We start from the raw sequence: 25,042 nt of genomic DNA, 5'->3' as shown, positions 1-25,042 counted from the left end.
TTGAAAATAAATAACAAACTGATTTGACTGATTTGTTTCCTTCCCTGTTCCCTGTTCCTTCCCTGTTCCCTGTTTCGGCAGCTTCCCAAAACTTCCATGTGATGTTCTAGAATTTAGATCACTGTCTTCAGCAAATTCTCTTCTAACCAGTGATATTAAAATTATTCTCAGATTCAGTGTGGCCTTTGAACAGTGTTTGTGTAAACAGTGCATACATCCCAAACGTTTGCATCACTCCGACATGAAGCTGGTTGTCTTCAGCAGGTTGTCCTCTAAAGAGTGTCCAGTAGGATTCCAATAGGATTCTGATAGAGGTGACACAAAATCCTATAGGATTGTGAGAATCCTATAGGATTCTATTGGACTACTTTTTTCCTATTGGAAATAAAAAGTAATCATTTTGGATCCTATAAGATTCTCACAGTCCTATAGGATTTTGCTAACCAGTGATATTAAAATTATGAGACTCCTATTGGACACATTTTTTCATATTGGAAATAAAAAGTAATATTATTGGACCCTATATGATTTTCGCAATCCAATATGATTTTGTATCACCTCTATCAGAATCCTATTGGACTACTTTTTTTCCTATTGGAAATAGAAAAGTAATCCGATTGGATCCTATAGGATTTTGTCACCCCAATCAGAATCCTATTATACTAATAATACCTTTTGATCAGGGATTACTATAATACAATAACATTATTATTACAATATAGCTCAGTGTTTGTATTATTTGTTTTATACAGTCTTTTTTGCTCATCTTTATCAAGGGAACCAATCATTTTGTAGGTGACTGTAGATATATATTAATGACCATCTACTCTCTCTCACACACACACTTCCTCCCTCTCTCTCTCTTTCGCTCTCTCTCTTCATCAGACATTCTTCAGGGGCAGCACCACTTTATATCAGAGAATGAAGCTCTACATCGAGGACATGTGGAATAAGTGTGACATCACAGCCATCTCACTCTTCGCACTGGGAATGTGCTGCAGGTGTGTGTATTTGCAGTAGATACAAGAAGATACTGAGTATACAAAACATTAAGCTCTTTCCATGACAGTCTGATCAGGTGAATGAATCCAGGTGAACGCTATGGTCCCTTATTGATGTCACTTGTTAAATCCACTTCAATCAGTATAGATGAAGGGGAAGAGGACAGGTTAAAGAAGTGTTTTTAAGTCTTGAGACAATTGAGACATGATTGCGTGTCATTCAGATGGTGAATGGGCAAGACACAAAATGTAAGTGCCTTTGAACGGGGTATGGTATTATGTGCCAGGCACACTTGTTTGTGTCAAGAACTGCAACGCTACTGGGTGGTGTATTAAGGGCACGTTGCTGTGGAGAGAGAGCAGAACACACACGATTCACCACCCAAAGGACATCCAGCCAACTTGACACAACTGTGGGAAGCATTGGAGTCAATATGTGTCAGCATCCCTGTGGCATGCTTTCGACACCTTGTAGAGTCCATGCCCCTACGAATTGAGGCTGTTCTGGGGGCAAAGGGGGGGAGAGGTGCAACTCAATATTAGGAAGGTGTTCTCAGTGTAATGTGTTTATGTTTCTGTGTTTCGATGTAATCGAATGTTATATTATTATTTTAAATGTATGTAGTTCTGTCCTTGAGCTGTTCTTGTCTATTAATGTAATGTAATTTGTCATATTTTATGTTTTGTATATGGACCCCAGGAAGAGTAGCAGCTGCATCAGCAACAGCTAATGGGTATCCTAATAAATCAATGGATAAATATATGGATTGTCAAATCAAATCAAATCAAATTTTATTTGTCACATACACATGGTTAGCAGATGTTAATGCGAGTGTAGCGAAATGCTTGTGCTTCTAGTTCCGACAATGCAGTAATAACCAACAAGTAATCTAACCTAACAATTCCACAACTACTACCTTATACACACAAGTGTAAAGGGATAAAGAATATGTACATAAAGATATATGAATGAGTGATGGTACAGAACGGCATAGGCAAGATGCAGTAGATGGTATAGAGTACAGTATATACATATGAGATGAGTAGTGTAGGGTATGTAAACATAAAGTGGCATAGTTTAAAGTGGCTAGTGATACATGTATTACATCATGGCAAGATGCAGTAGATGATATAGAGTACAGTATATACATATACATATGAGATGAGTAATGTAGGGTATGTAAACATTATATTAAGTGGCATTGTTTAAAGTGGCTAGTGGTACATTTTTACATAATTTCCATCAATTCCCATTATTAAAGTGGCTGGAGTTGAGTCAGTATGTTGGCAGCGGCCACTAAATGTTAGTGGTGGCTGTTTAACAGTCTGATGGCCTTGAGATAGAAGCTGTTTTTCAGTCTCTCGGTCCCTGCTTTGATGCACCTGTACTGTTCTCGCCTTCTGGATGATAGCGGATTGAACAGGCAGTGGCTTGGGTGGTTGTTGTCCTTGATGATCTTTATGGCCTTCCTGTGACATCGGGTGGTGTAGGTGTCCTGGAGGGCAGGTAGTTTGCCCCCGGGGATGCGTTGTGCAGACCTCACTACCCTCTGGAGAGCCTTACGGTTGTGGGCGGAGCAGTTGCCGTACCAGGCGGTGATACAGCCCGACAGGATGCCTTCGATTGTGTGTGTGTGTGTGTGTGTGTCTGTGACTGTAACCAATAAGTTTGTTGTGTGTTCTAGAATGTTCCCGTGGTCCTATGAGTTTGGCCGTGCTGTGTTGGCTGTGGACTACATGGTGTTTACCCTCCGTCTCATCCACATCTTCGCCATCCACAAACAGCTGGGACCCAAGATAATCATTGTTGAAAAAATGGTGAGTGCTTTCCAAAAAGAAAGAGAAAACCCTCTGCACTGCAGTGTGTCTAAATAGTGGACTTAGACATTGCGTCATTGTATCTGTCTCATTATGAGGACATGGGAGCATGGACAGCGCCATTGTGGCCATCTCCATTTTAAAGTAGTCCATTTTATTGAGTTGGCAGACAAACTGAAAGGGTGCCAAAGATGGTGGATAAATTAAGATGAATGACTCCACGACTTCACCATTTCATTTTTTTTTTCAAGGTTCCTGTCTGTGTAAGTGGGCGTTCCCTCTCTCGTGTGAGAATGCTTTCCTACATGAGCGCACGTTTCCTCTATAATCGCTGGGATGCTCACATAAGAGAGGAAACAGCTGGATTTGGTCTACATATTGTCCCCTCCCCGCTCGGCTCGCCCCACCCGCCCTGCCCCAACATATCACTGGCACATTTCTGGGCAGTGAGATGTCTCTTTTCTCTACTGTCTCTGGGGCACCCCCCCGCAGGGCGTGGGCAATAAGTAGACCAAAGCAGCCCCGCCTCGATCAGAAAAAATAAGGGAGTGGGATGTCTCGCTTCATCTACTGTCTCTGAAGGTGCATAATGCCACCTAGAGTGTATTGTTAGAACAGGTATGAAGCCAATGTTTGCGATGTATTGCCACCTGCAGTTATGGAATGTTTGCTCACAATTATAATTGGCTGATCCCTCCTGATGACCCGCATTGAATCATGTGATCCTTCCTTAACCCATAGGATGTCCCACCCAGTTGACTACTTAAAAATTGTGGAAGTTCATAATGGCGCTGGCCATGCTAAAATGGGCTTTTGGGCACTAGAGTCCTCTATCTATCTCTATGGTCTAGATCCAGGTGCTGGTTTTGGCAGTAACAACTAGTATCAAAACTGCACACTAGAAAAAACAGGTGATGCCATTTTCCCCGATGAATATCTGTTCCCCTCCTGATTGGCAGATGAAAGACATCTTCTTCTTCCTGTTCTTCCTGGCGGTGTGGCTCCTGGCCTACGGCGTAGCCAATCAGGCGCTGCTCTACTCCTACGACCCCCGTCCCGGTTGGATATTTCGCAGAGTGTTCTACAGGCCATACCTCCACATATTTGGACAGATCCCCATACACGAAATGGATGGTGCGTTGATGTTTGTGTATGAATGTGGTTAGCATAGTATAATATAATGTGTATTTAACATAGTATAATCTCACCTAGATATTTCAAAATGAATGCACTAACTTTTAATCGCTCTGGAATAGAGTCTGCTAAATAAAAACAAATATATATATATATATATTACTGGTTTCTCTCTCTCTTTTTCTCTCTCTTTCTCTGTTCTTTCACTCCTCTCTCTCTCTGCATCCCCTATCAATCCCTTACTTCAACCCCTACCCAATCTACCCTCTTTGCCCTACCATTTTAAATATTTATTTTCACACCCCTCCTTCTGCTTCTTCCCATCCTTTCAAACTCTTTTCAACCCCTACCCAATCTACCCTCTTTGCCCTACCATTTTAAATATGTATTTTCACACCCCTCCTTCTGTTTCTTCCCATCCTTTCAAACTCTCCCCCTCTCACTGCCTCCTGCCCTCGTCTCCCTGCCTCTCTGTCGGTAGCTGATAAACTGGACGAGGGGATAGAGTGCACCAATAACGTCACCCTGGTTGAGGCGGGGGCAGAGCCCTGCATGAGTACCGAACACAATTGGCTGGTGATCATCTTATTGGTCATCTTCCTGCTGGTCACCAACATCCTCCTGGTCAACTTGCTCATCGCCATGTTCAGGTAATGGACCCTCTGTCTGTCCCTCTTTTACTTTCTCTCCCTCTTCCACTCTCCGTCTACCTTTCACTCTCTCTAGCTCTTCACATTGACGAGTGTTGATGAGATTATCGAGAGATAACTTAGAGATGTATTCATTCTCGAGACATTACTGTAATATTAATCAAACGTAGCCCTACCTCCAAATCACGTTTGTTGCCACGCTTCCCTTGGAGATCTGCAGAATGTTGTATAGCCAAAACAGTTTGAATCGTTCTCTGATTTTTATTAGAGGGCTCCCGAGTGGCGCATTGGTCTAAGGCACTGCATCTCAGTGCTAGAGGCGTCACTACAGACACCCTGGTTTGAATCCAGGCTGTATCACAACCAGCCGTGATTGGGAGTCCCATAGGGCATTGTACAATTGGCCCAGCGACATTTCGTCCCGATATCTCTACTTCAACTCTCTTCAATGAGAATAAGCTCTCTGTCCTTCTTTCCCATCTAGCACCCCCCTCCATATCCCTGTTTCACTGTCCTTGTGTTCCCCTCGACAGATCGTCACTCATTCAATAGGCCCCTCCAATCCGTGGGTTGAATTCCTCATATTTTATCTAGTTCCTCAGAGTGTCTTGGAATAGTGTTGTTGGATTTAATTTAATTTAATCAACTTATTTTATTTGAGTGTTGTCCTAATGGAATGTTTTTCTGGCTCAGCTTTATCTGTGTGTCATTGGGGCTCAAAATGTCATGAACTAAAAAATATAATAAAACCAATCTTTATTATTTCCTGATATTCAGCCTTTTCACTGTGTCTTCCTCTCTCTGCCTTTCCTCCAGTCACACGTTCTCCAAAGTGCAGGAACACAGCGACAACTACTGGAAGTTTCAGCGTTATAATCTGATCGTGGAGTACCACTCCAGACCCTGCCTGGCACCACCCTTCATCCTCATCTCCCACATCCACCTCATCATCAAGAGACACATCCGCAAGATCCCCTCCACGAAGATCAAACACTTTGGTGAGAGAGGAAGGGAGACGGAGGGAGAGGGAATGAGAGGGAGAGCGTGAGGAGGGAGGGAAAGGGAGGAAAACAGTGCCGGTGCCAGAACAAATCAATTGGAAAGGCATTTGATTTCTACAGTGTGGCACGTTTTTTCATGGGACCTCCTATGTATAAAAAAAAGACATGTCATTTAACTGTAAAAATGTATTACCTTTTAATGTGCCATCAACACAACCAGTTATGTTTTCATTTGGTTGTCAAACAGATCACTTCAAAAAGTAGGTTATCTTCGCACATTAGTCCCAAAAATTATTCCAGCATCTGAACAGTACACTGTGCACCCACCAACTTTCCTTCAATTCGCAACTGGCTGGAACTATCTCCCCGGAGAATGCATCAGAGTGAGCGCCCCTCTGTCTTACTATACAGCTCATACATCTGATGCTGTCTCGACAAAAAAGAGTATGAGTATGACATGTCATACTATTTTTGTCCAGACAGCATCAGATACATGGGCTACACTTACTGAGACGGGGGGCGCTGTTTCACTCTCTCAGATGCTTTATCTGAGATTGATGCATCTTTCTGTCTGCGCACATCTCGGTCAAATAAATGATCATAACGCCGGCCCTGTGGGAAGACCCTTGTCCAGATAATTCACTTCAAGTATTGAACTTCAACTATTTTAGAAGTCCACTTCCATTTTCCTTCAAGAGTATTTTTCTCATTTTCTCTTCTTCCCAATTTCTTTGTTCTTCCCCTCCTCCTCTATCCCTCCTTCAGTTCTGGAGATCCACGGTAGGGAGGCCAGTAGACTGAACACGTGGGAGGCCATCCAGAAGGAGAATATACTGTTTGCCCAGAACAAACGAGAGAGAGAGAAAGACTCAGAGAGACTCAAACGTACCTCCGTCAAGTGAGACATGTCACATGGACCAAATGCCAGATTCATTTAACAGCTTCAGTTAACAGCTCGGCTTCTATCTGGCCTACGAATCAAATGGTTGATATGCTGTAGCTGATGGGTACTCCTGTGTTAGGAATCGGATCAATAACATTTTAAATTCATGAATCGAACTTCAAATTCACTTCCTGAATGGACTGAGAAGTGAATTGACCCCTAACCTTTGTTGTGGTTCTGTGTTGTGGTCATGTTTGAAGGGTGGACAGTGTATTAAAGCAGATGGCAGAGATTCGGGACCACGACCGCAGGCTGAGAACGTTGGAGACTGAGGTTAGTGTCACCCTGCTTTATCTGCCCAGTGGCAACCAGACACACGTGCCAGAAGTTTCAGTGCTCCTTAATGGGCGGGATGGTTTAGTGGGTGTGTGTGTGTGTCTGTGCACGCACGTGTGTCCGTTAGTGTGTAATCGTAAGAATGCGTGTGTCTGCATTTGGACTGCAGCTGTTGCATCTGCCTGCTCAGCACTGAACAGACCACATCCGTCATGGTTCTCTTTCTCTCTCGTTCTCCCTCCGTCCCTCTCACATTCCCAGTTGGAGTACTGTTCTAGTGCCCTCTCCTGGATGACGGAGGCTCTCTCTCAGAGTAACTTGGTAAAGACCACACGTCCTCCGCCCGCTCTCAGAGGTAAGGTTGCATACAGTATACCTTATGATATAGGTTACATGTATGATCTATTTATATGGAAGGTTGCCTCCTACAGTCACAGAATATAACATGTAAATTATTATAATGTATTGATCCCCAGTACATTTTATTACTTGGACTTACAGTTGAAGTCGCAAGTTTGCATACACCTTAGCCAAATACATTTAAACTCAATTTTTCACAATTCCTGACATTTAATCCTAGTAAAGATTCCCTGTCTTAGACCAGTTAGGATCACCACTTTATTTGAAGAATGTGAAATGTCATTCATTCATCACATTCCCAGTGGGTCAGAAGTTTACATACACTCATATTTGGTCGCATTGCCTTTAAATTGTTTAACTTGGATCAAACGTTTCGGGTAGCCTTCCACAAGCCTCCCACAATAAGTTGGGTGAATTTTTGCCCATTCCTACTGACAGAGCTGGTGTAACTGAGTCAGGTTTGTAGGCCTTGCTTGCACACGCTTTTTCAGTTCTGTCCACAAATTCTCTATGGGATTGAGGTCAGAGCTTTGTGATGGTTTGTACTTGACTTTGTTGTCCTTAGGTCATTTTGCCACAACTTTGGAAGTATGCTTGGAGTCATTGTCCATTTGGAAGACCCATTTGCGACCAATCTTTAACTTCCTGACTGATGTCTTGAGATGTTGCTTCAATATATCCACATCATTTTCCTACCTCACGATGCCATCTATTTTGTGAAGTGCATCCGTCCCTCCTGCAGCAAAGCACCCCCACAACATGATGCTGCCACCCCCGTGCATCACAGTTGGGATGGTGTTCTTCGGCTTGCAAACCTCCCCCTTTTTCCTCTTAACATAACGATGGTCATTATGGCCAAACAGTTCTATTTTTGTTTCATCAGACAGAGGACATTTCTCCAAAAAGTACGATCTTTGTCCCCATGTGCAGTTGCAAACCGTTGTCTGGCTTTTTTATGGCGGTTTTGGAGTAGTGGCTTCTTCCTTGCTGAGCGTTCCCTTCAGGTTATGTCGATATAGACTCGTTTTACTGTGGATATAGATACTTTTGTACCTGTTTCCTCCAGCATCTTCACAAGGTCCTTTGCTGTTGTTCTGGGATTGATTTGCATTTTTCGCACCAAAGTACGTTCATCTCTAGGAGACAGAATGCGTCTCCTTCCTGAGCGGTAAGACGGCTGCGTGGTTCCATGGTGTTTATACTTGCGTACTATTGTTTGTACAGATGAACGTGGTACCTTCAGGCGTTTGGAAATTGCTCCCAAGGATGAACCAAACTTGTGGAGGTCTACAATTTTTTTCTGAGGTCTTGGCTGATTTCTTTTGATTTTCCCATGATGTCAAGCAAAGAGGGATTGAGTTTGAAGGTAGGCCTTTAAATACATCCACAGGTACACCTCCAATTGACTCAAATGATGTCAATTAGCCTATCAGAAGCTTCTAAGGCCATTACATCATTTTCTGGAATTTTCCAAGCTGTTTAAAGGCACAGTCAACTTAGTGTATGTAAACTTCTGACCCACTGGAATTGTGATACAGTGAATTATATGTGAAATAATCTGTCTGTAAACAATTGTTGGAAAAGTTACTTGTGTCATGCACAAAGTAGATGTCCTAACCTACTTGCCAAAACTATAGTTTGTTAACAAGACATTTGTAGAGTGGTTGAAAAACTAGTTTTATTGACTCCAACCTAAGTGTATGTAACCTCTGACTTACATATGTAATAATATGTAATAATTATATGTAATAATAATTCCATTTTCTGTTACGATTTTACTTTCAGATCTGACCTCTCTCTCTCCAACTAGCTGACAAACTGTCTGATGGAGAATAGTGAAATCTGGACGCGCACAAACGACCTCTTAGCTGTCCCTCGAAGTCGATGATGACAAATTTTCCTCTTGTGGATTGGGGGTATTGCTTCACACACACACACACACACCACACACCACACACCACACACACACACACACACACACACACACACACACACACACACACACACACACACACACACACACACACACACACACACACACACCTACAATCACTGTCACCCAGGGCCAGTAGTGTGAAGTACTTAAGTAAAAAATACTTGAAAGTACTACTAAAGTAGTTTTTTGGGGTATCTGTACTGTACTTTACTATTTATATTTTTGGCTTCTTTTACTTTTACTTCACTGCATTCCTAAAGAAAATGCTATACTTTTTACTCAATACATTTCCCTGACACCCAAAAGTACTCGTTACAGTTTGAATGCTTAGCAGGACAGGAAAATGGTCAAATTCACACACTTATCAAGAGAACATCCCTGGTCATCCCTACTGCCTCTATTCTGTCGGACTCACTAAACACATGCTTTGTTTGTAAATAATGTCTTGAGTGTTGGAGCGTGCCCCTGGCTATCTGTAAAATTTAAATAAACAGGAAAATGATGCCGTCTGGGGTGCTTAATATAAGGAATTTGAAATGATTTATACTTTTACTTTTGATACTTAAGTATATTTTAGCAATTACATTTACTTTTGATACTTAAGTATATTTCAAACCAAATACTTTTAGACTTTTACTCAAGTAGTATTTTACTGGGGGACTTTCACTTTTACTTGAATCATTTTGTGTTAAGGTATCTTTACTTTTACTCAAGTATGACAATTGGGTACTTTTTCCACCACTGCTCAGGGCCAAGGAATGTCAAGCAATGCCAAACACGGACTCGATGCTCTTTCATCCATCCTTTCAATGTCGTTTTTTAAGCGTTGATCATTTGAACTACTGTCATTTAGTATGTGGACCATTGTGACTCTTTTATGTTATACTTTGTTGTTCCTATGTTCTCAGAAATCTTGTTCCTGTGGGTTATAGAATCACAGGACAACAGGACAATCTGTTCTTAATGTAATTTTTAAAAGGTGCATTCAACCTGACGCAATCACAAAAATGTTACTTTTTGGTTTGCAGTCAATGACCAAAAGCGCTCTCTTTGTGCGCATGGTATTAATATTTTTCATAATTTCATAATTAATAAAGATTAAAACATACAACAAAAATCTGGTGTTAAAGTTTTGTTATATTTCAGTCTTCTGTGATGTATATAAAGTGCAATATTGGAATGCAAACTCAACATTCTATACATTTCAACTGTATATGTGACATGGTACAGGTGTCTTATTTTTTTAAGCCCATAACCATGTGTGTGAGGTGTATACTTTTGTTTCAAAGTAGATCTGTTTAAGACTACCATAATCACTCTGTGTGACCCTGATTTAGCCGCTGCAGTAAAAGTTTAAGGGCTTTCAATCGGTTCTGCCTCAACCCGCAATAACCGGCAACTGCATAGCGGTTTCATTGTTTTTATTTTGGCGATGTCGGAGGTGTAACTGCGTTGGAGCTGTCATTTCAGAAAATGGCTCCCGGCATTATACCAATCGCGGACATTGACTTTGGAGTCACATTAGTAATAATTGCATGCAGCCTTGTTGTCACAAGTTCGAACACTGGAATGTGTGTTGTAATTTCCACCTTGATTAGGCTGATAATTCCTCATTAATTTGTTATTATTTTCTATTTAAGTTTCATTATTTCTATGTAGCGTACACTAGGGGTCTCCAACCTTTTTGCGAGCTACTCGTTTTTTTCTAGCTTTCAAATAGGCACATTATTCTCTTCCCCGGGTCCTTAGTGTACAAGATAACTGTTTTCTGTCGCGTATATAATGCCACAAGAGGAATACGAGAGACGATGGGTGCGAGCAGGGGGTGAAAGAGAGCAAACCCCGAAACTGGTATGCAACATCTAAAGACATCAGTCAGGAAGTTAAAGCTTGGCCGCAAATTGGTCTTCCAAATGGTCAATGACCCCAAGCATACTTCCAAAGTTGTGGCAAAATGGCTTAAGGACAACAAAGTAAAGGTATTGGAGTGGCCATCACAAAGCCCTGACCTCAATCCTATAGAAAATGTGTGGGCAGAACTGAAAAAGCGTTTGCGAGCAAGGGCCAAAATTCACCCAACTTATTGTGGGAAGCTTGTGGAAGACTAACCGAAACGTTTGACCCAAGTTAAACAATTTAAAGGCAATGCTACCAAATACTAATTGAGTGTATGTAAACTTCTGACCCACTGGGAATGTGATGAAAGAAATTAAAGCTGAAATAAATATTTCTCTCTACTATTATTCTGACATTTCACATTCTTAAAATAAAGTGGTGATCCTAACTGGCCTAAGACAGGGAATTTTTACTAGGATTAAATGTTAGGAATTGTGAAAAACTGAGTTTAAATGTATTTGGCTAAGGTGTATGTAAACTTCCGACTTCAACTGTAGATAAGATAAGGAGTTGCTACTACTGAGGAGTTTTCTCCAAGATGTATGTATGCATGTTGAATGGCTTTTAAAAAATCTGTACTAACAAAATGTAATGCCTTCTATATATTTTAAAGCCCCAGTGCAGTAAAAATTTTGATTTTCCTTTATTTTATATATATTTCCACTGTCGGAACCATTTTCGTTCCTGAAGGAAAGTTGATAAGACTAATTTTCAATACGTTGAAATCTGGTGAATTTTCAGTTCTGACAGAAAGTTCTAAAAAATATATATTTTTATCATATTATGGGCACATTTCAAATGTACATACATTCTCAGTGAAGTAAGCGTTCTTTCACAATTATATTCTATATTTGTTCTAGGCGTTTTTGTTGTTGTGTAGAATCAGTTGGTTGCCATTCGTTTTATGTTTACTTTGAAGCCTATCCAAGGTACTTTATAAAAAGTTTTTAAATGTTTTATTTAAGAAGCATATGAAATTAGCTCATCTCGAAGCATTGCTTTGGTCCCTTCCCATATCATTGTTGGGGAGAACTCTCCATCATCATTCATCTCCAAATATTGTTTCAGTGTTGCCCTTATTCCATTCTTAAATTCAATGTCATGTAAAAGTGAATTATTTAATCTCCAAACTGTGGAGCCTTGCTCTAGTCCGATATTTATTTTCATATTTAGCATAGCATGATCCGATTTTTCAATTACTCTGATGTGTCAGTTAATGCCTACATTCGTTTTAAACATGAAGACATAGTATAATCTTGAGTATTTGTTATGTGCTGTCAAATAGTATGTATAGTCCTTTTCGTTGGGATATACAGTTCTCCATACGTCTATCAGACCCACCTCTGAGTCTGCCATTCTTAGTGTCGCTGCGGCCTTCTCTGCCTTGTGTTTTATGTTGCGTTGAGAATCTAACGTGGGATTCATGATAAGGTTGACAGGATTGTGTCGAGGGGAAGGGTACCAAAACATTTCTGCAGCATTGAAGGTCACCAAGAACACAGTGGCCTCCGTCATTCTTAAATGGAACTGTGGAACCACCAAGACTGGAACCACACGGGGGAGAAGGGCCGTGGTCAGGGAGGTGACCAAGAACTCAATGGTCATTCTGACATGACTATATCATTTGATATAGTGAGACGGTAATGTGAAGAACAACATGACCTGCACCAAAGTCATATCAGGATATAGGCCAAGTGTATTTTTACCTGGAGTTTATCCTTATTGTAGGCTACTTCTTTCACCACTTTTAGTCTTGAAATCCTTAAAGAGATGGGTGGGGCTAAGGCTTAAGAGGGGGTGAAAGATGCTGAATAGGTGTAGACAAAGAAGAGCTCTCCAGTAGGTGTACCAAAACTTTCAAGGGCCATTTTCTCAAAAGTGGGGTTACAAGTTTATCAACTTTCAAAGCAGAATTACTTTCCTGCAGTGTATGATATACGATTTTGTAGGTCTGAGTCTCTACTTTTATCCAATGTAAAAAATAAAATAAAAATTCAAATTTTGCTACGTAACACTGAATCGAGACAGTCGTTCACATTTCTGCTTAATTTTATTGTGAAGAAAAAACAACAACATGCCTAACAGTGTACTCTGTGTGCTCCATCCCATTTCTCAAGTCTCTCCCCATATAGGGCTACTTAGCGTCCATTATGGGTAGGCTTATAGTCTATCAAGTTAAGTTCATGCTATATTTTTCCCCCTCGATTACCCGTCCCAACCCAGAGTGTCTTACCTCCCGGTGCAGTAAATCTGATGTTTACTCCGAGTCTCCCTGCATATTCTTCTCTGCTACCTGGTGGCACTGTTGTCCCTTGGATATCCGTATATTCAATTCAATTTCAATCAAAATGATTCATAAAACCCTTCTTACATCAGCTGATGTCACAAAGTGCTGTACAGAAACCCAGCCTAAAACCCCAAACAGCAAGCAATGCAGCTGTGGAAGCACAGTCGCTAGGAAAAACTCCATAGAAAGGCCAGAACCTAGGAAGAAACCTAGAGAGGAACCAGGCTATGAGGGGTGGCCAGTCCTCTTCTGGCTGTGCCAGGTGGAGATTATAACAGAACATGGCCAAGATGTTCAAATGTTCATAGATGACCAGCATGGTCAAATAACAATAATCACAGTGGTTGTCGAGGGTGCAACAGGTCAGCACCTCAGAAGTAAATGTCAGTTGTCTTTTCATAGCCGGTCATTCAGAGTATCTCTACCGCTCCTGCTGTCTCTAGAGAGTTGAAAACAGCAGGTATGGGACAAGGTAGCACGTCCGGTGAACAGGTCAGGGTACCATAGCCGCAGGCAGAACAGTTGAAACTGGAGCAGCAGCACGGCCAGGTGGACTGGGGACAGCAAGGAGTCATCATGCCAGGTTTTCCTGAGGCATGGTCCTAGGGCTCAGGTCCTCCGAGAGAGAGAAAGAAAGAAAAGTAAGAAAGAAAGAGAGAAAGACAGAAAGAGAGAAAAAGAGAGAAAGAGAGAGAATTAGAGAGAGCATACTTAAATTCACACAGGACACCGGATAAGACAGGAGAAATACTCCAGATATAACAGACTGACCCTAGCCCCCTGACACATAAACTACTGCAGCATAAATACTGGAGGCTGAGACAAGAGGGGTCAGGAGACACTGTGGCCCCATCCGACGATACCCCCGGACAGGGCCAAACAGGCAGGATATAACCCCACCCACTTTGTCAAAGCACAGCCCCCACACCACTAGAGGGATATCTTCAACCACCAACTTACCATCCTGAGACAAGGCCGAGTATAGCCCACAAAGATCTCCCCCACGGCACAACCCAAGGGGGGGCGCCAACCCGGACAGGAAGATCACGTCAGTGACTCAACCCACTCAAGTGACGCACCCCTCCTAGGGACGGCATGGAAGAGCACCAGTAAGCCAGTGATTCAGCCCCTGTAATATGGTTAGAGGCAGAGAATCCCAGTGGAGAGAGGGGAACCGGCCAGGCAGAGACAGCAAGTGCGGTTCGTTGCTCCAGTGCCTTTCCGTTCACCTTCACACTCCTAGGCCAGACTACACTCAATCATAGGACCTACTGAAGAGACGAGTCTTCAATAAAGACTTAAAGGTTGAGATCGAGTCTGCGTCTCTCACATGGATAGGCAGACCATTCCATAAAAATGGAGCTCTATAGGAGAAAGCCCTGCCTCCAGCTGTTTGCTTAGAAATTCTAGGGACATAAAGGAGGCCTGCGTCTTGTGACCATAGCATATGTGTAGGTATGTACGGCAAGACCAAATCGGAAAGATAGATAGGAGCAAGCCGATGTAATGCTTTGTAGGTTAGCAGTAAAACCTTGAAAGCAGCCCTTGCCTTAACAGGAAGCCAGTGTAGAGAGGCTAGCACTGGAGTAATATGATCAAATTTTTTAGGTTCGAGTCAAGATTCTAGCAGCCGTGTTTAGCACTAACTGAAGTTTATTTAGTGCTTTATCCGGGTAGCCGGAAAGTAGAGCATTGCAGTAGTCTAACCTAGAAGTGACAAAAGCATGGAATCATTTTTCTGCATCATTTTTGGACAGAAAGTTAGAAAGGGGCGTGAATTCTTATGTAAATTAGGTGTTTCTGTAATAAATTTTGAACACATTTGCTAAAATTTCTAAGAACATATTTGCACTGTCATTATGGTGTATTGTGTGTTGATGGATGAGAACAAATATATGTAATCCATGTTGAATTCAGGCTATAACACAACAAAATGTGGAATAAGTCAAGAGGTATGAATACTTTCTGAAGGCACTTGTTGGAGACTATTTGACACACCTGAGTTCAGAACCTTCATAGGCAGGGATGTGTGTGTGTGTGTGTGTGTGTGTGTGTGTGTGTGTGTGTGTGTGTGTGTGTGTGTGTGTGTGTGTGTGTGTGTGTGTGTGTGTGTGTGTGTGTGTGTGTGTGTGTGTGTGTGTGTGTGTGTGTGTGTGTGTGTGTGTGTGAGAAATGAGACTACAGTTGGAGTAGTGTTGGGATGTGCCCCTCTAGCCTCCCTACCAGGGGTTTCTTCTTTCTTCAGCTGTTGTCCTCACTTCAACGTTGAACTCCACATCTCTCCCTGCCCTAATTCCACAGCAACTAGCCTTACTTTACCAGGAACTGAGACTTGACTGTGCCTCTTCACATACTTAGAAATGCTAATAGATTATCTTAAATGTAACTACATGTCATCTAAAATGTAATTTACGTAATCCACTACAGTAATTATTTATCATGAAGAGGACCATAAACAATAACGGGTAATGCTGCATATACCAAGAAAGGTTAAAATCTCACCTTTCTGGTAAAAATAGTTATAAATTACTGAGGTGTAGTCACTTTGAGGACAAAGCTCAAGTACACAGTGCAAATATGATGAAAATATGAAATCTTATATAACGTATTTCCTATTCAACAAAACTGTATGAATAAGGCTTGAGATTACTAATATGTTTTCTAAATAAAGTATAATCAAATTATAAAATGACTAACTAAAATATTTCACCTTCCTTATAACTGTAAAATACATGTTTGTATGTTTAGTGTTGGAGAAAATGTACATATTTTCTAAAGATTTCTCTTGATCAAAACCTCTGCCCCCACCTCTGTGAACATCACACAGAGCTCTAGCTTGCCTTCCTGAACTCGTTAGGTACTCACCTTTCATCCCATATTATATATTGTCCTCCTATGACAAACATAACGTTTTGTTTTGTTTAAAATCTATTAATTATTTTTAGATTAATGGTAGGAGGGACATCTCAGTTTCAAGTTGTTTCAAATTTCAGATCCTATGTCAAACAGGTGCAAAAAATATGTGCAATGGCTTGCGGTGACCACAGATCGATTTATAAGCAAATATGTTGTCCGGAACCAGTACCAGAACCACGCAGGTCCCCTAAACAGGGTCTTTACATATAAGAGATTTTAATATACAGCAAAAACATATCTGGACATACAGACACTTTCTGTGCTTCCCTTTGCCGTTGTAATGACACTTTCCATTGCCAACATCCTAACCAATTGAGTTATTCCACATTTTGTTGTGTTATAGCCTGAATTCAACATGGATTACATATATTTGTTCTCACCCATCAACACACAATATCCCATAATGACAGTGCAAATATGTTTTTAGAAATTTTAGCAAATGTGTTCAAATATATTACAGAAACACCTCATTTACATAAGATTTCACGCCCCTTTCTATGACAGTCCAAATTGATCTCCGGTACATCCAATATCCTTTGATCATCTTTGAGATGTCACTACAAATTCATTGGAGTCCACCTGTGGCCAATTCAATAGTTTGGATATGATTTAGAAAGAAACACACCTGTCTATATAAGGTCCCACAGCTGACAGTGCATGTCAGAGCAGAAACTACAGTGCTTTCAGAAAGTATTCAAACCCCTTGACTTTTTCCACATTTTGTTACGTTACAGCTTTATTCAAAAATGTCTTAGAATAAGGCTGTAACAATTAATCTACACACAATACCGTATAATGACAAAGCAAAAAACGTTTTTTAGAAATGTTAGCAAATTTATTAAAAAAGGAAAATATATATATCACATTTGCATAAGTATTCAGACCCTTTACTCAGTACTTTGTGGAAGCACCTTTTGACAGCAATTACAGCCTTGAGTCTTCTTGGGTATGACGTTACAAGCTTGGCACACCTGTATGTAGGGCATTTCTTCTATTCTTCTCTGCAGATCCTCTCAAGCTCTGTCAGGTTGGATGGGGAGCATTGCTGCAAAGCTATTTTCAGTCCTCTCCAGAGATGTTCAATCGGGTTCAAGTCCGGGCTCTAGCTGGTCCACTCAAGAACATTTAGAGACTTGTCCCAAAGCCACTCTTGCATTATCTTGACTGTGTTCGTAGGGTCATTGTCCTGTTGGAAGGTAAACCTTCACTCCTGAGTGCTCTGGAGCAGGTTTTCATCAAGGATCTCCGTATACTTTGCTCTGTTCATCTTTACCTAATTCCTGACTAGTCTCCCAGTTCCTGCTGCTAAAAGCATCCCGCAGCATAATGCTGCCACCACCATGCTTCACCATAGGGATGGTGCCAGGTTTCCTCCAGACTTGACGCTTGGCATTCAGGCCAAAGAGTTCAATCTTGGTTTCACCAAACTAGAGAATCTTGTATCTCATGGTCTGAGAGTTGTTTAGGTGCCTTTTGGCAAGCTCCAAGCGGGCTGTCTTTTTACTGATGAGTGGCCTCCGTCTGGCCACTCTACCATAAAGGAGCTTTGTCAGAGTGACCATCGAGTTCTTGGTCACCTTCCTGACCAAGGCCCTTCTCCCTCGATTGCTCAGTTTTGCCGGGTGACCAACTCTAATAAGAGTCTTGGTGATTCCAAACTTCTTCCCTTTAAGAATGATGGAGGCCACTGGGTTCTTGGAGACTTTCAATGCTGCAGATCTGTGCCTCGACACAATCCTGTCTCGCATCTCTACGCACAATTCCTTCAACCTCATGGCTTGGTTTTTTTCTCTGAAATGCATTGTCAACTGTGAGACCTTACATAGACAGGTGTGTGCCTTTCCTAATTATGTCCAATCAATTGAATTTACCACAGGTGGACTCCAATCAAGTTGTAGAAACATCTCTAGGATGATCACTGGAAACAGGTTGCACCTGAACTCAATTTCGAGTCTCATAGCAAAGGGTGTGAATACTTACTATGTAAATAAGATATTTCTGTTTTTTGTTTTTAATACATTTGCAAACATTTCCAAAAACCCATTTTCACTTTGTCATTATTGGGTATTTTGTGTAGCTTGATGAGGACATTTTTTATTTAATCAGCTTTAGAATAAGGCTGTAACGTAACAAAATGTGGATAAGTCAAGGGGTCTGAATACTTTCCGAATGCACTGTACAGGCAAGGAAATGCTGGAATGGCTTCAAAACAAGAATTTCCTTGAGTGGCCAAGCCAAAGCTCCTACTTGAATCCCACTAAAAATCTGTGGAAAGACTTGAAGAATGCTGTTCAGCACCACCTCCCATCTAACTTAACAGAGCTTGAGAAAATATGCAAGGAAAAATGGAGAAAATCCCAAAATCCAGGTGTGCAGACCTGATACAGATATACTCAAGATGACTCAAAGCTGTAATCACCAACAAAGGTGCTAATACAAAGTATTGATTTAGGGGTGTGAATACTTATGTAAATGAAATATTTCTGTACTTCATTCTCAACAAATGTGCTAAAATTTCAAAAAAATTTTTTTAAATTTGTCATACTTTCTGAAGGCCCTGTATATTTGTGATTGCCACTAATCTTCTGTGAAGTGTGTGTACTCCCCTCTACAGGCTGAAGGGGAACACAGTTAAAAGATTGGCAGCAATATGTGTTCCCTCCAAAGTGTGTGTGGTGGGGACTTCTGGATAAAAAAAAACAACAACTGTAAAATCACCAGGAATTCATCTAAAAATGAGTTCCCAGCTACTCCCACAAATAAAAAAAAAAGAGATTTTTCAACTTGAATCGAACTCTGGACATTAGATTTGTATGCTTCAAGACAAAAAAAATGTTGCACTCTCCATTGTGGCTAAAGGATTAGGATTTTTTTTAAATGGTAAAAGGACAATTATATTGGACAATTTAGCCACTACAGCCGTTATCCTCGCAAGGGAGGGTGCACAAAGTATTGAAAACAGGGACACGTGCCAATCATCTTTTTGAGATTTTGTTGTATTACTTGTTAAACAAATCTCTTTCTCTAAGCAATTGTATTAGTATAATACAATATAATATTCCTATTTTGTTAGCATACAACATAGCTCAGTATTTGTCTTATTTATTTTATACAGTCTTTTTTACTCTTCTTTATCAAGGGTACCAATAATTTTGGAGGTGACTGTAGATATATATTAATGATCATCTTCTCTCTCTCTCTCTCTCTCTCTCTCTCTCTCTCTCTCACACACACACACACACACACACACACACACACACACACACACACACACACACACACACACACACACACACACACACACACACACACACACACACACACACACACACACACACACACACACACACACACACACACACACACTTCCTCCCTCTCTCTCTCTTTCGCTCTCTTTCTCTCTCTTTATCAGACGTTCTTCAGGGGCAGCCCCACTTTATATCAGAGAATGAAGCTTTACATCGAGTACATGTGAAATCACGGCCATCTCACTCTTTGCGCTGGGCATGTGCTGCATTTGTGTGTATTTAGATGTATATGTACACGTGTTTATGTGTGTCTCTGTGTCGATGTAAACAAGGTGTTCTTATTTCTATTACTATTTTAAATGTATGTAGTTCTGTCCTTGAGCTGTTCTTGTCTATTAATGTTCTGTATTATGTTATGTTTTGTATGTGGACCCCAGGACGAGTTCCAGCTGCTAATGGGTATCCTAATAAATAAATAAATGGATTGTGTGTGTGTGTGTCCCTGTGACTGTAACCAAGGCGTTTCTTGTGTGTTCTAGAATGGTCCTGTGGTCCTATGAGTTTGGCCGTGCTGTATTGGCTGTGGACTACATGGTGTTTACCCTCCGTCTCATCCACATCTTCGCCATCCACAAACAGCTGGGACCCAAGATAATCATTGTTGAAAAAATGGTGAGTGCTTTCCAAAAAGAAAGAGAAAACCCTGTGCACTGCAGTGTGTCTAAGTAATAGACTTAGATAAACATTGTGTCGTTGATTCTGTCTCCTTATGACGACTGTGAGAGCATGTACCGTGCCATTGAGGCCATCTTCATTTTGAAGTAGTCAATTTTATTATACTACTTCTATGAGTTGGCAGACAAACTGAAAGGGTGCCAAAGATGGTGGATAAATTTAGATGAACGACTCAAGCCATACACCATTGAATTTTTCAAGGTTCCTGTCTGTGTAAGTAGGTGTTCCCGCTCTCACCTGAGAATGCTATCCCGCGAGAGCTCACAGTTCCTCCATAATCTCTGGCATGATCACACGCGAGAGTGAACTGCTGACTTTGGTCTACTTAGTATCCCCTCCCCGCACGGCTCGCCCCACCTGCCCTGCCCCAACATCTCACTGGTTATCGTCTCTGGGCCACTCCCTCCACGGGGTGGGGGCAATAAGTAGGCCCCACCCGATCAGAAAGAATAAGGGAGAAGGACGTCTCTAAGGGTGCCTACAGCCACCTAGAGTGTGTTGTTTGAACAGGTATAAAGCCAATGTTTGCGAGTTACTGCCACCTGCAGTTATGGAAGTTATGCTCAAGAGTATAATTAATTGACTGATCAGTTCTGATGACCTGCATGGAATCATGTGATCCTTCCTTAACCAATAGGAAGTCCCACCCAATTGACTACTGAACAGTGGTGAAAGTCCTTAATGGCGCTGGCCATGCTAAAATGGGATGTTGGGCACTAGAGTCCTCTATCTATCTCTATGGTTTAGATCGAGAACGACCCAGTACATCACTGGGGCCAAGCTTCCTGCCATCCAGGACCTATATACTAGGCAGTGTCAGAGGAAAATAAATTGTCAGAGGTGGAAGTTGTCGAACCAGATCAGAACGCCTTCAAGGACCACCTTCAGGCACAGGATGTGGAGGTTTTTGACCAGGTAAAAATGATTGTCCACTGTTAATTTATTTTCTTGCCCTCCAAGAGATATGTAAGAAATGTAATATGAAATATAATAGCATTTATTCCTGTTATCAATCAAGGTTAGACTGAACATGGACAAGGAGCAGGAGAAACAGAAGGAGAGCTACTGGAGCAGAATCAAGAAGGGGAAAAAGTGCTTCGACATATGGGCAAATGGACAAAAGGAAGGCGAGACCTGGGAAACCTCGCAGCTCTTTCGCTCCTAGCTGGGGTCACCAACTGATAAAGTGAATATAAAAAATCTTGGTGGAAGCCAACAATCTTCTACAGTTGGATGGTCGACCACCTAAAGCACTGACTTCAGTGAAGCCCAATGCTGAGCATATAAAAATGTACCTCTTCAATTTACCTCTCCAAATGACTTTAGGACCATCGACAGTCCGAGACTCTCAGGAGGTTTGGCATCCACCAGAACCAGTGAGTTTGAATCAGTCGGATTCTCTGTGCTCTGAGTCGGAGGGGGACCAGCTTGAGGTAGGCTATACATTCCAAAATTGTTGAAAAGTACATATCTCCCATTTATAACACTGCACTAATCCATCAAATTTTCTCACAGTAAAGTGTAACCTGTGTGTTTGCTTACTTACATCTCTATCTCCTACCCTGTTCCCTTTAACTCCTGCTCCTGTTCTCCAGGACCTAGGGCCCAACACCCAGACGTGGATCCACCTGATGTCCTCCATTGCCAACCATTCTACAATTTTTCGTTACATCATCTACAGTTACTGTTGTTGTCATTATCTGCTAAGAAAGTTTTCTTGCTCTATCATACTGGGCACATATGTGAGATACATAGATGAACTAAAAACACTAGCACTAGAAACACTCAGAACAAAGAGAGCAGCAGTGCCTGCTCTTTGCAGACTCCCTCTTCAAGTCCCCCTTCCAAGACTGGCTGCCTGTTGAGAACAAGTGACAGGCAGAACCTCCCACCCGCACAGCAAGCACCTCCTCTATATTCCACACACCAGAATTCAGTATTTTAGTCTATGATTGCCATGTGAGTGTACAAAAACAATGAATGACACAACTGTACTAAAAACGATCAAAGTTTATGTATTTAAATATTGCCAGGTTGGTTTTCATAGCTGTGTCACAAGGTGTTCATTATTGTAAGTTGTAAGGTATCATTTGATGGTATTTATTTGTTCCACATTATTCATTGTTGTATTTTAGGACCTACAATAGATACACTAACTCAGAAAAAAAAGAAACATCAACTGCATTTGTTTTCAGCAAACTTATATTTGTATGAACATAACAAGATTCAACAACTGAGACATAAACTGAACAAGTTCCACAGACATGTGACTAACAGAAATGAAAAAATGTTTCCCTGAACAAAGGGGGGGGGGGTCAAAATCAAAAGTAACAGTCAGTGTCTGGTGTGGCCATCAGCTGCATGAAGTACTACAGTGCACCTCCTCCTCATGGACTCCACCAGATTTGCCAGTTCTTGCTGTGAGATGTTACCCTACTCTTCCACCAAGGCATCTGCAAGTTCCCGGACATTTCTGGGGGGAATGGCCCTAGCCCTCACCCTCCGATCCAACAGGTCCCAGACGTGCTCAATGGGATTGAGATCTGGGCTCTTCGCTGGCCATGGCAGAACACTGACATTCCTGTCTTGCAAGAAATCACGCACAGAACGAGCAGTATGGCTGGTGGCATTGTCATGCTGGAGGGTCATGTCAGGATGAGACTGCAGGAAGGGTACCACATGAAGGAGGAGGATGTCTTCCCTGTAACGCACAGTGTTGAGATTGCCTGCAATGACAACAAGCTCAGTTCGATGATGCTGTGACACACCGCCCCAGACCATGACGAACCCTCCACCTCAAACCAATCCCGCTCCAGAGTACAGGCCTCGGTGTAAAGCTCATTCACGATAAACACAAATCCGACAATCACCCCTGATGAGACAAAACCGCGACTCGTGAAGAGCGCTTTTTTCCAGTCCTGTCTGGTCCAGCGACGGTGGGTTTGTTCCCATAGGCGACGTTGTTGCCGGTGATGTCTGGTGAGGACCTGCCTTACAACAGGCCTACAAGCCCTCAGTCCAGCCTCTTTCAGCCTATTGCGGACAGGTTGAGCACTGATGGAGGGATTGTGTGTTCCTGGTGTAACTCGGGCAGTTGTTCTTGCCATCTTGTACTTGTCCCGCAGATGTGTAGCGCGTAAAAATCATCTGTCCTACGTTGTAACACTCACTACCGAGTTCCAAACTGCCTCTGGAAGCAACGTGAGCAAAATAACTGTTTGTCGGGAGCCTCATGAAATGGGTTTCCATGGCCGAGCAGCCGCACACAAGCATAAGATCACAATGCACAATACCAAGCTGGAGTGGTGTTAAAGCTAGCCGCCATTGGACTCTGGAGCAGTGGAAATGTGTTCTTTGGAGTGATGAATCACGCTTCATCATCTAGCAGTCCGACGGACAAATTTGGGTTTGGAGGATGCCAGGAGAATGCTACCTGCCCCAATGCAGAGTGCAAACTGTCAAGTTTGGTGGAGGAGGAATAATGATCTGGGGCTGTTTTTCATGGTTTGGGCTAGGCCCCTTAGTTCCAGTGAAGGGAAATCTTAACGCTACAGCATACAATGACATTCTAGCTTCCAACTTTGTGACAACAGTTTTGGGGAAGGCCCTTTCCTGTTTCAGCATGACAATGCCCCCATGCACAAAGCAAGGTCCATACAGAAATGGTTTGTTGAAATCGGTGTGGAAGAACTTGACTGGACTGCACAGAGCCCTGATCTCAACCCCATCGAACACCTTTGGGATGAATTGGAACCAATGGTCTGTTCCATATCTTCAATCAAATTTAATATGTACAACTGTGACATTAAAATGTTTAATGGTATTTTTCATCAGTTGTTTTATATGAAATGTAATTTCCACCACACTCTGTCATTACCACAACACTAAGTCATTACCATCACGGTACATATTTTTGAGGCAAAGGTGCATTAAATTACAATTGATATTGATGATTTTCCCCATATGTGAACCCTATATGCTTGCTCTTAAGATCATTTCTAATGGAATGTAAAATATTAAGATTTTGATGTTGTAAATACATTTTTCTGAATATCATCAAGGCATACAGTATGTCATGCAATAAAATGCAAATTAATTACTTAAAAATCATACAATGAGATTTTCTTGATTTTTGTTTTAGATTCCGTCTCTCACAGTTGAAGTGTACCTATGATAAAAATTACAGACCTCTACATGCTTTGTAAGTAGGAAAACCTGCAAAATCGGCAGTGAATCAAATACTTGTTCTCCCCACTGTATTTGGACATTTAGACATGACAATGATGAATACATATAATTAAGAACATGTCCAAATAGTAAATAAATAACATTTAAAAAATACAGTGAATGTGAAATGTTATATAAAATACTATTTGCACAATTTCTGTAATTTCATTATCAACAAAAATAGCAAATTTTATGACGTGGTGGAAATGACATTTCCCCTCGGGTATTTGGGGGACTGATAAAAATCGTTATATTCTAAATAATATGGTCTCAGCCTCTATTAGATATTGTTTCCAGACAGAGTGAAGAAAATATTTTGATAGATAAAAAGCAGTTTCCAGAGGTTTCATTTTCCAAAACATTTAACATCCAAAAGTTCCCATATTTGCAGAATGAACCGTGTATTCAACCACAAGGATGTACTAATGAGCTATGCAAGATAGAATAAATAAAAAATAAATCATAATAGAGGACTACTGAAAGGATATTATTTCACTGTAGATAAGGGAAGGGCAGGTTAAATTAAAAAGACAACAGCCAGACAAGCCAGTGTATGAATCAAATGGATTCGCATATGAATGGAGTGGAAATTAACTTTGTGATCTGTAAGGTAA

At 41.4% G+C, this 25,042-nt stretch overlaps 1 protein-coding gene and 1 long non-coding RNA gene across 3 annotated transcripts in view; both read left to right on the top strand.

Annotated features, from left to right (window-relative positions):
• LOC139546861 (transient receptor potential cation channel subfamily M member 4-like) overlaps positions 1-9,625 on the top strand; it is a 69,696-nt gene extending 60,071 nt beyond the window's left edge. The window contains exons 19-27 of the mRNA XM_071355793.1: positions 886-1,001; positions 2,687-2,819; positions 3,779-3,953; positions 4,435-4,603; positions 5,420-5,601; positions 6,370-6,502; positions 6,748-6,820; positions 7,085-7,178; positions 8,969-9,625. Of these exons, the coding sequence (XP_071211894.1) occupies positions 886-1,001; positions 2,687-2,819; positions 3,779-3,953; positions 4,435-4,603; positions 5,420-5,601; positions 6,370-6,502; positions 6,748-6,820; positions 7,085-7,178; positions 8,969-8,997 (1,104 nt within the window). The 3' untranslated portion in view covers positions 8,998-9,625. The remainder of the gene's footprint in view (positions 1-885; positions 1,002-2,686; positions 2,820-3,778; positions 3,954-4,434; positions 4,604-5,419; positions 5,602-6,369; positions 6,503-6,747; positions 6,821-7,084; positions 7,179-8,968) is intronic.
• A 10,189-nt stretch (positions 9,626-19,814) lies between these two features.
• On the top strand, positions 19,815-24,293 carry LOC139547256 (uncharacterized). Of its 2 annotated transcripts, XR_011669425.1 has the most exons (5): positions 19,815-20,138; positions 20,949-21,116; positions 21,220-21,387; positions 21,528-21,634; positions 21,797-24,293. It is a non-coding gene; the product is annotated as an uncharacterized lncRNA (long non-coding RNA). The 2 variants fall into 2 exon arrangements; XR_011669375.1 differs by having other exon boundaries at positions 21,220-21,634.
• The last annotated feature ends 749 nt before the right edge of the window (positions 24,294-25,042 follow it).

The sequence above is a fragment of the Salvelinus alpinus genome, chromosome 1 (genome assembly GCF_045679555.1).
Source record: "Salvelinus alpinus chromosome 1, SLU_Salpinus.1, whole genome shotgun sequence".
NCBI lineage: Eukaryota > Metazoa > Chordata > Actinopteri > Salmoniformes > Salmonidae > Salvelinus > Salvelinus alpinus.
The sequence above is the reverse complement of the archived record's forward strand: the minus strand, read 5'-3'. Positions and strand labels throughout refer to the sequence as shown.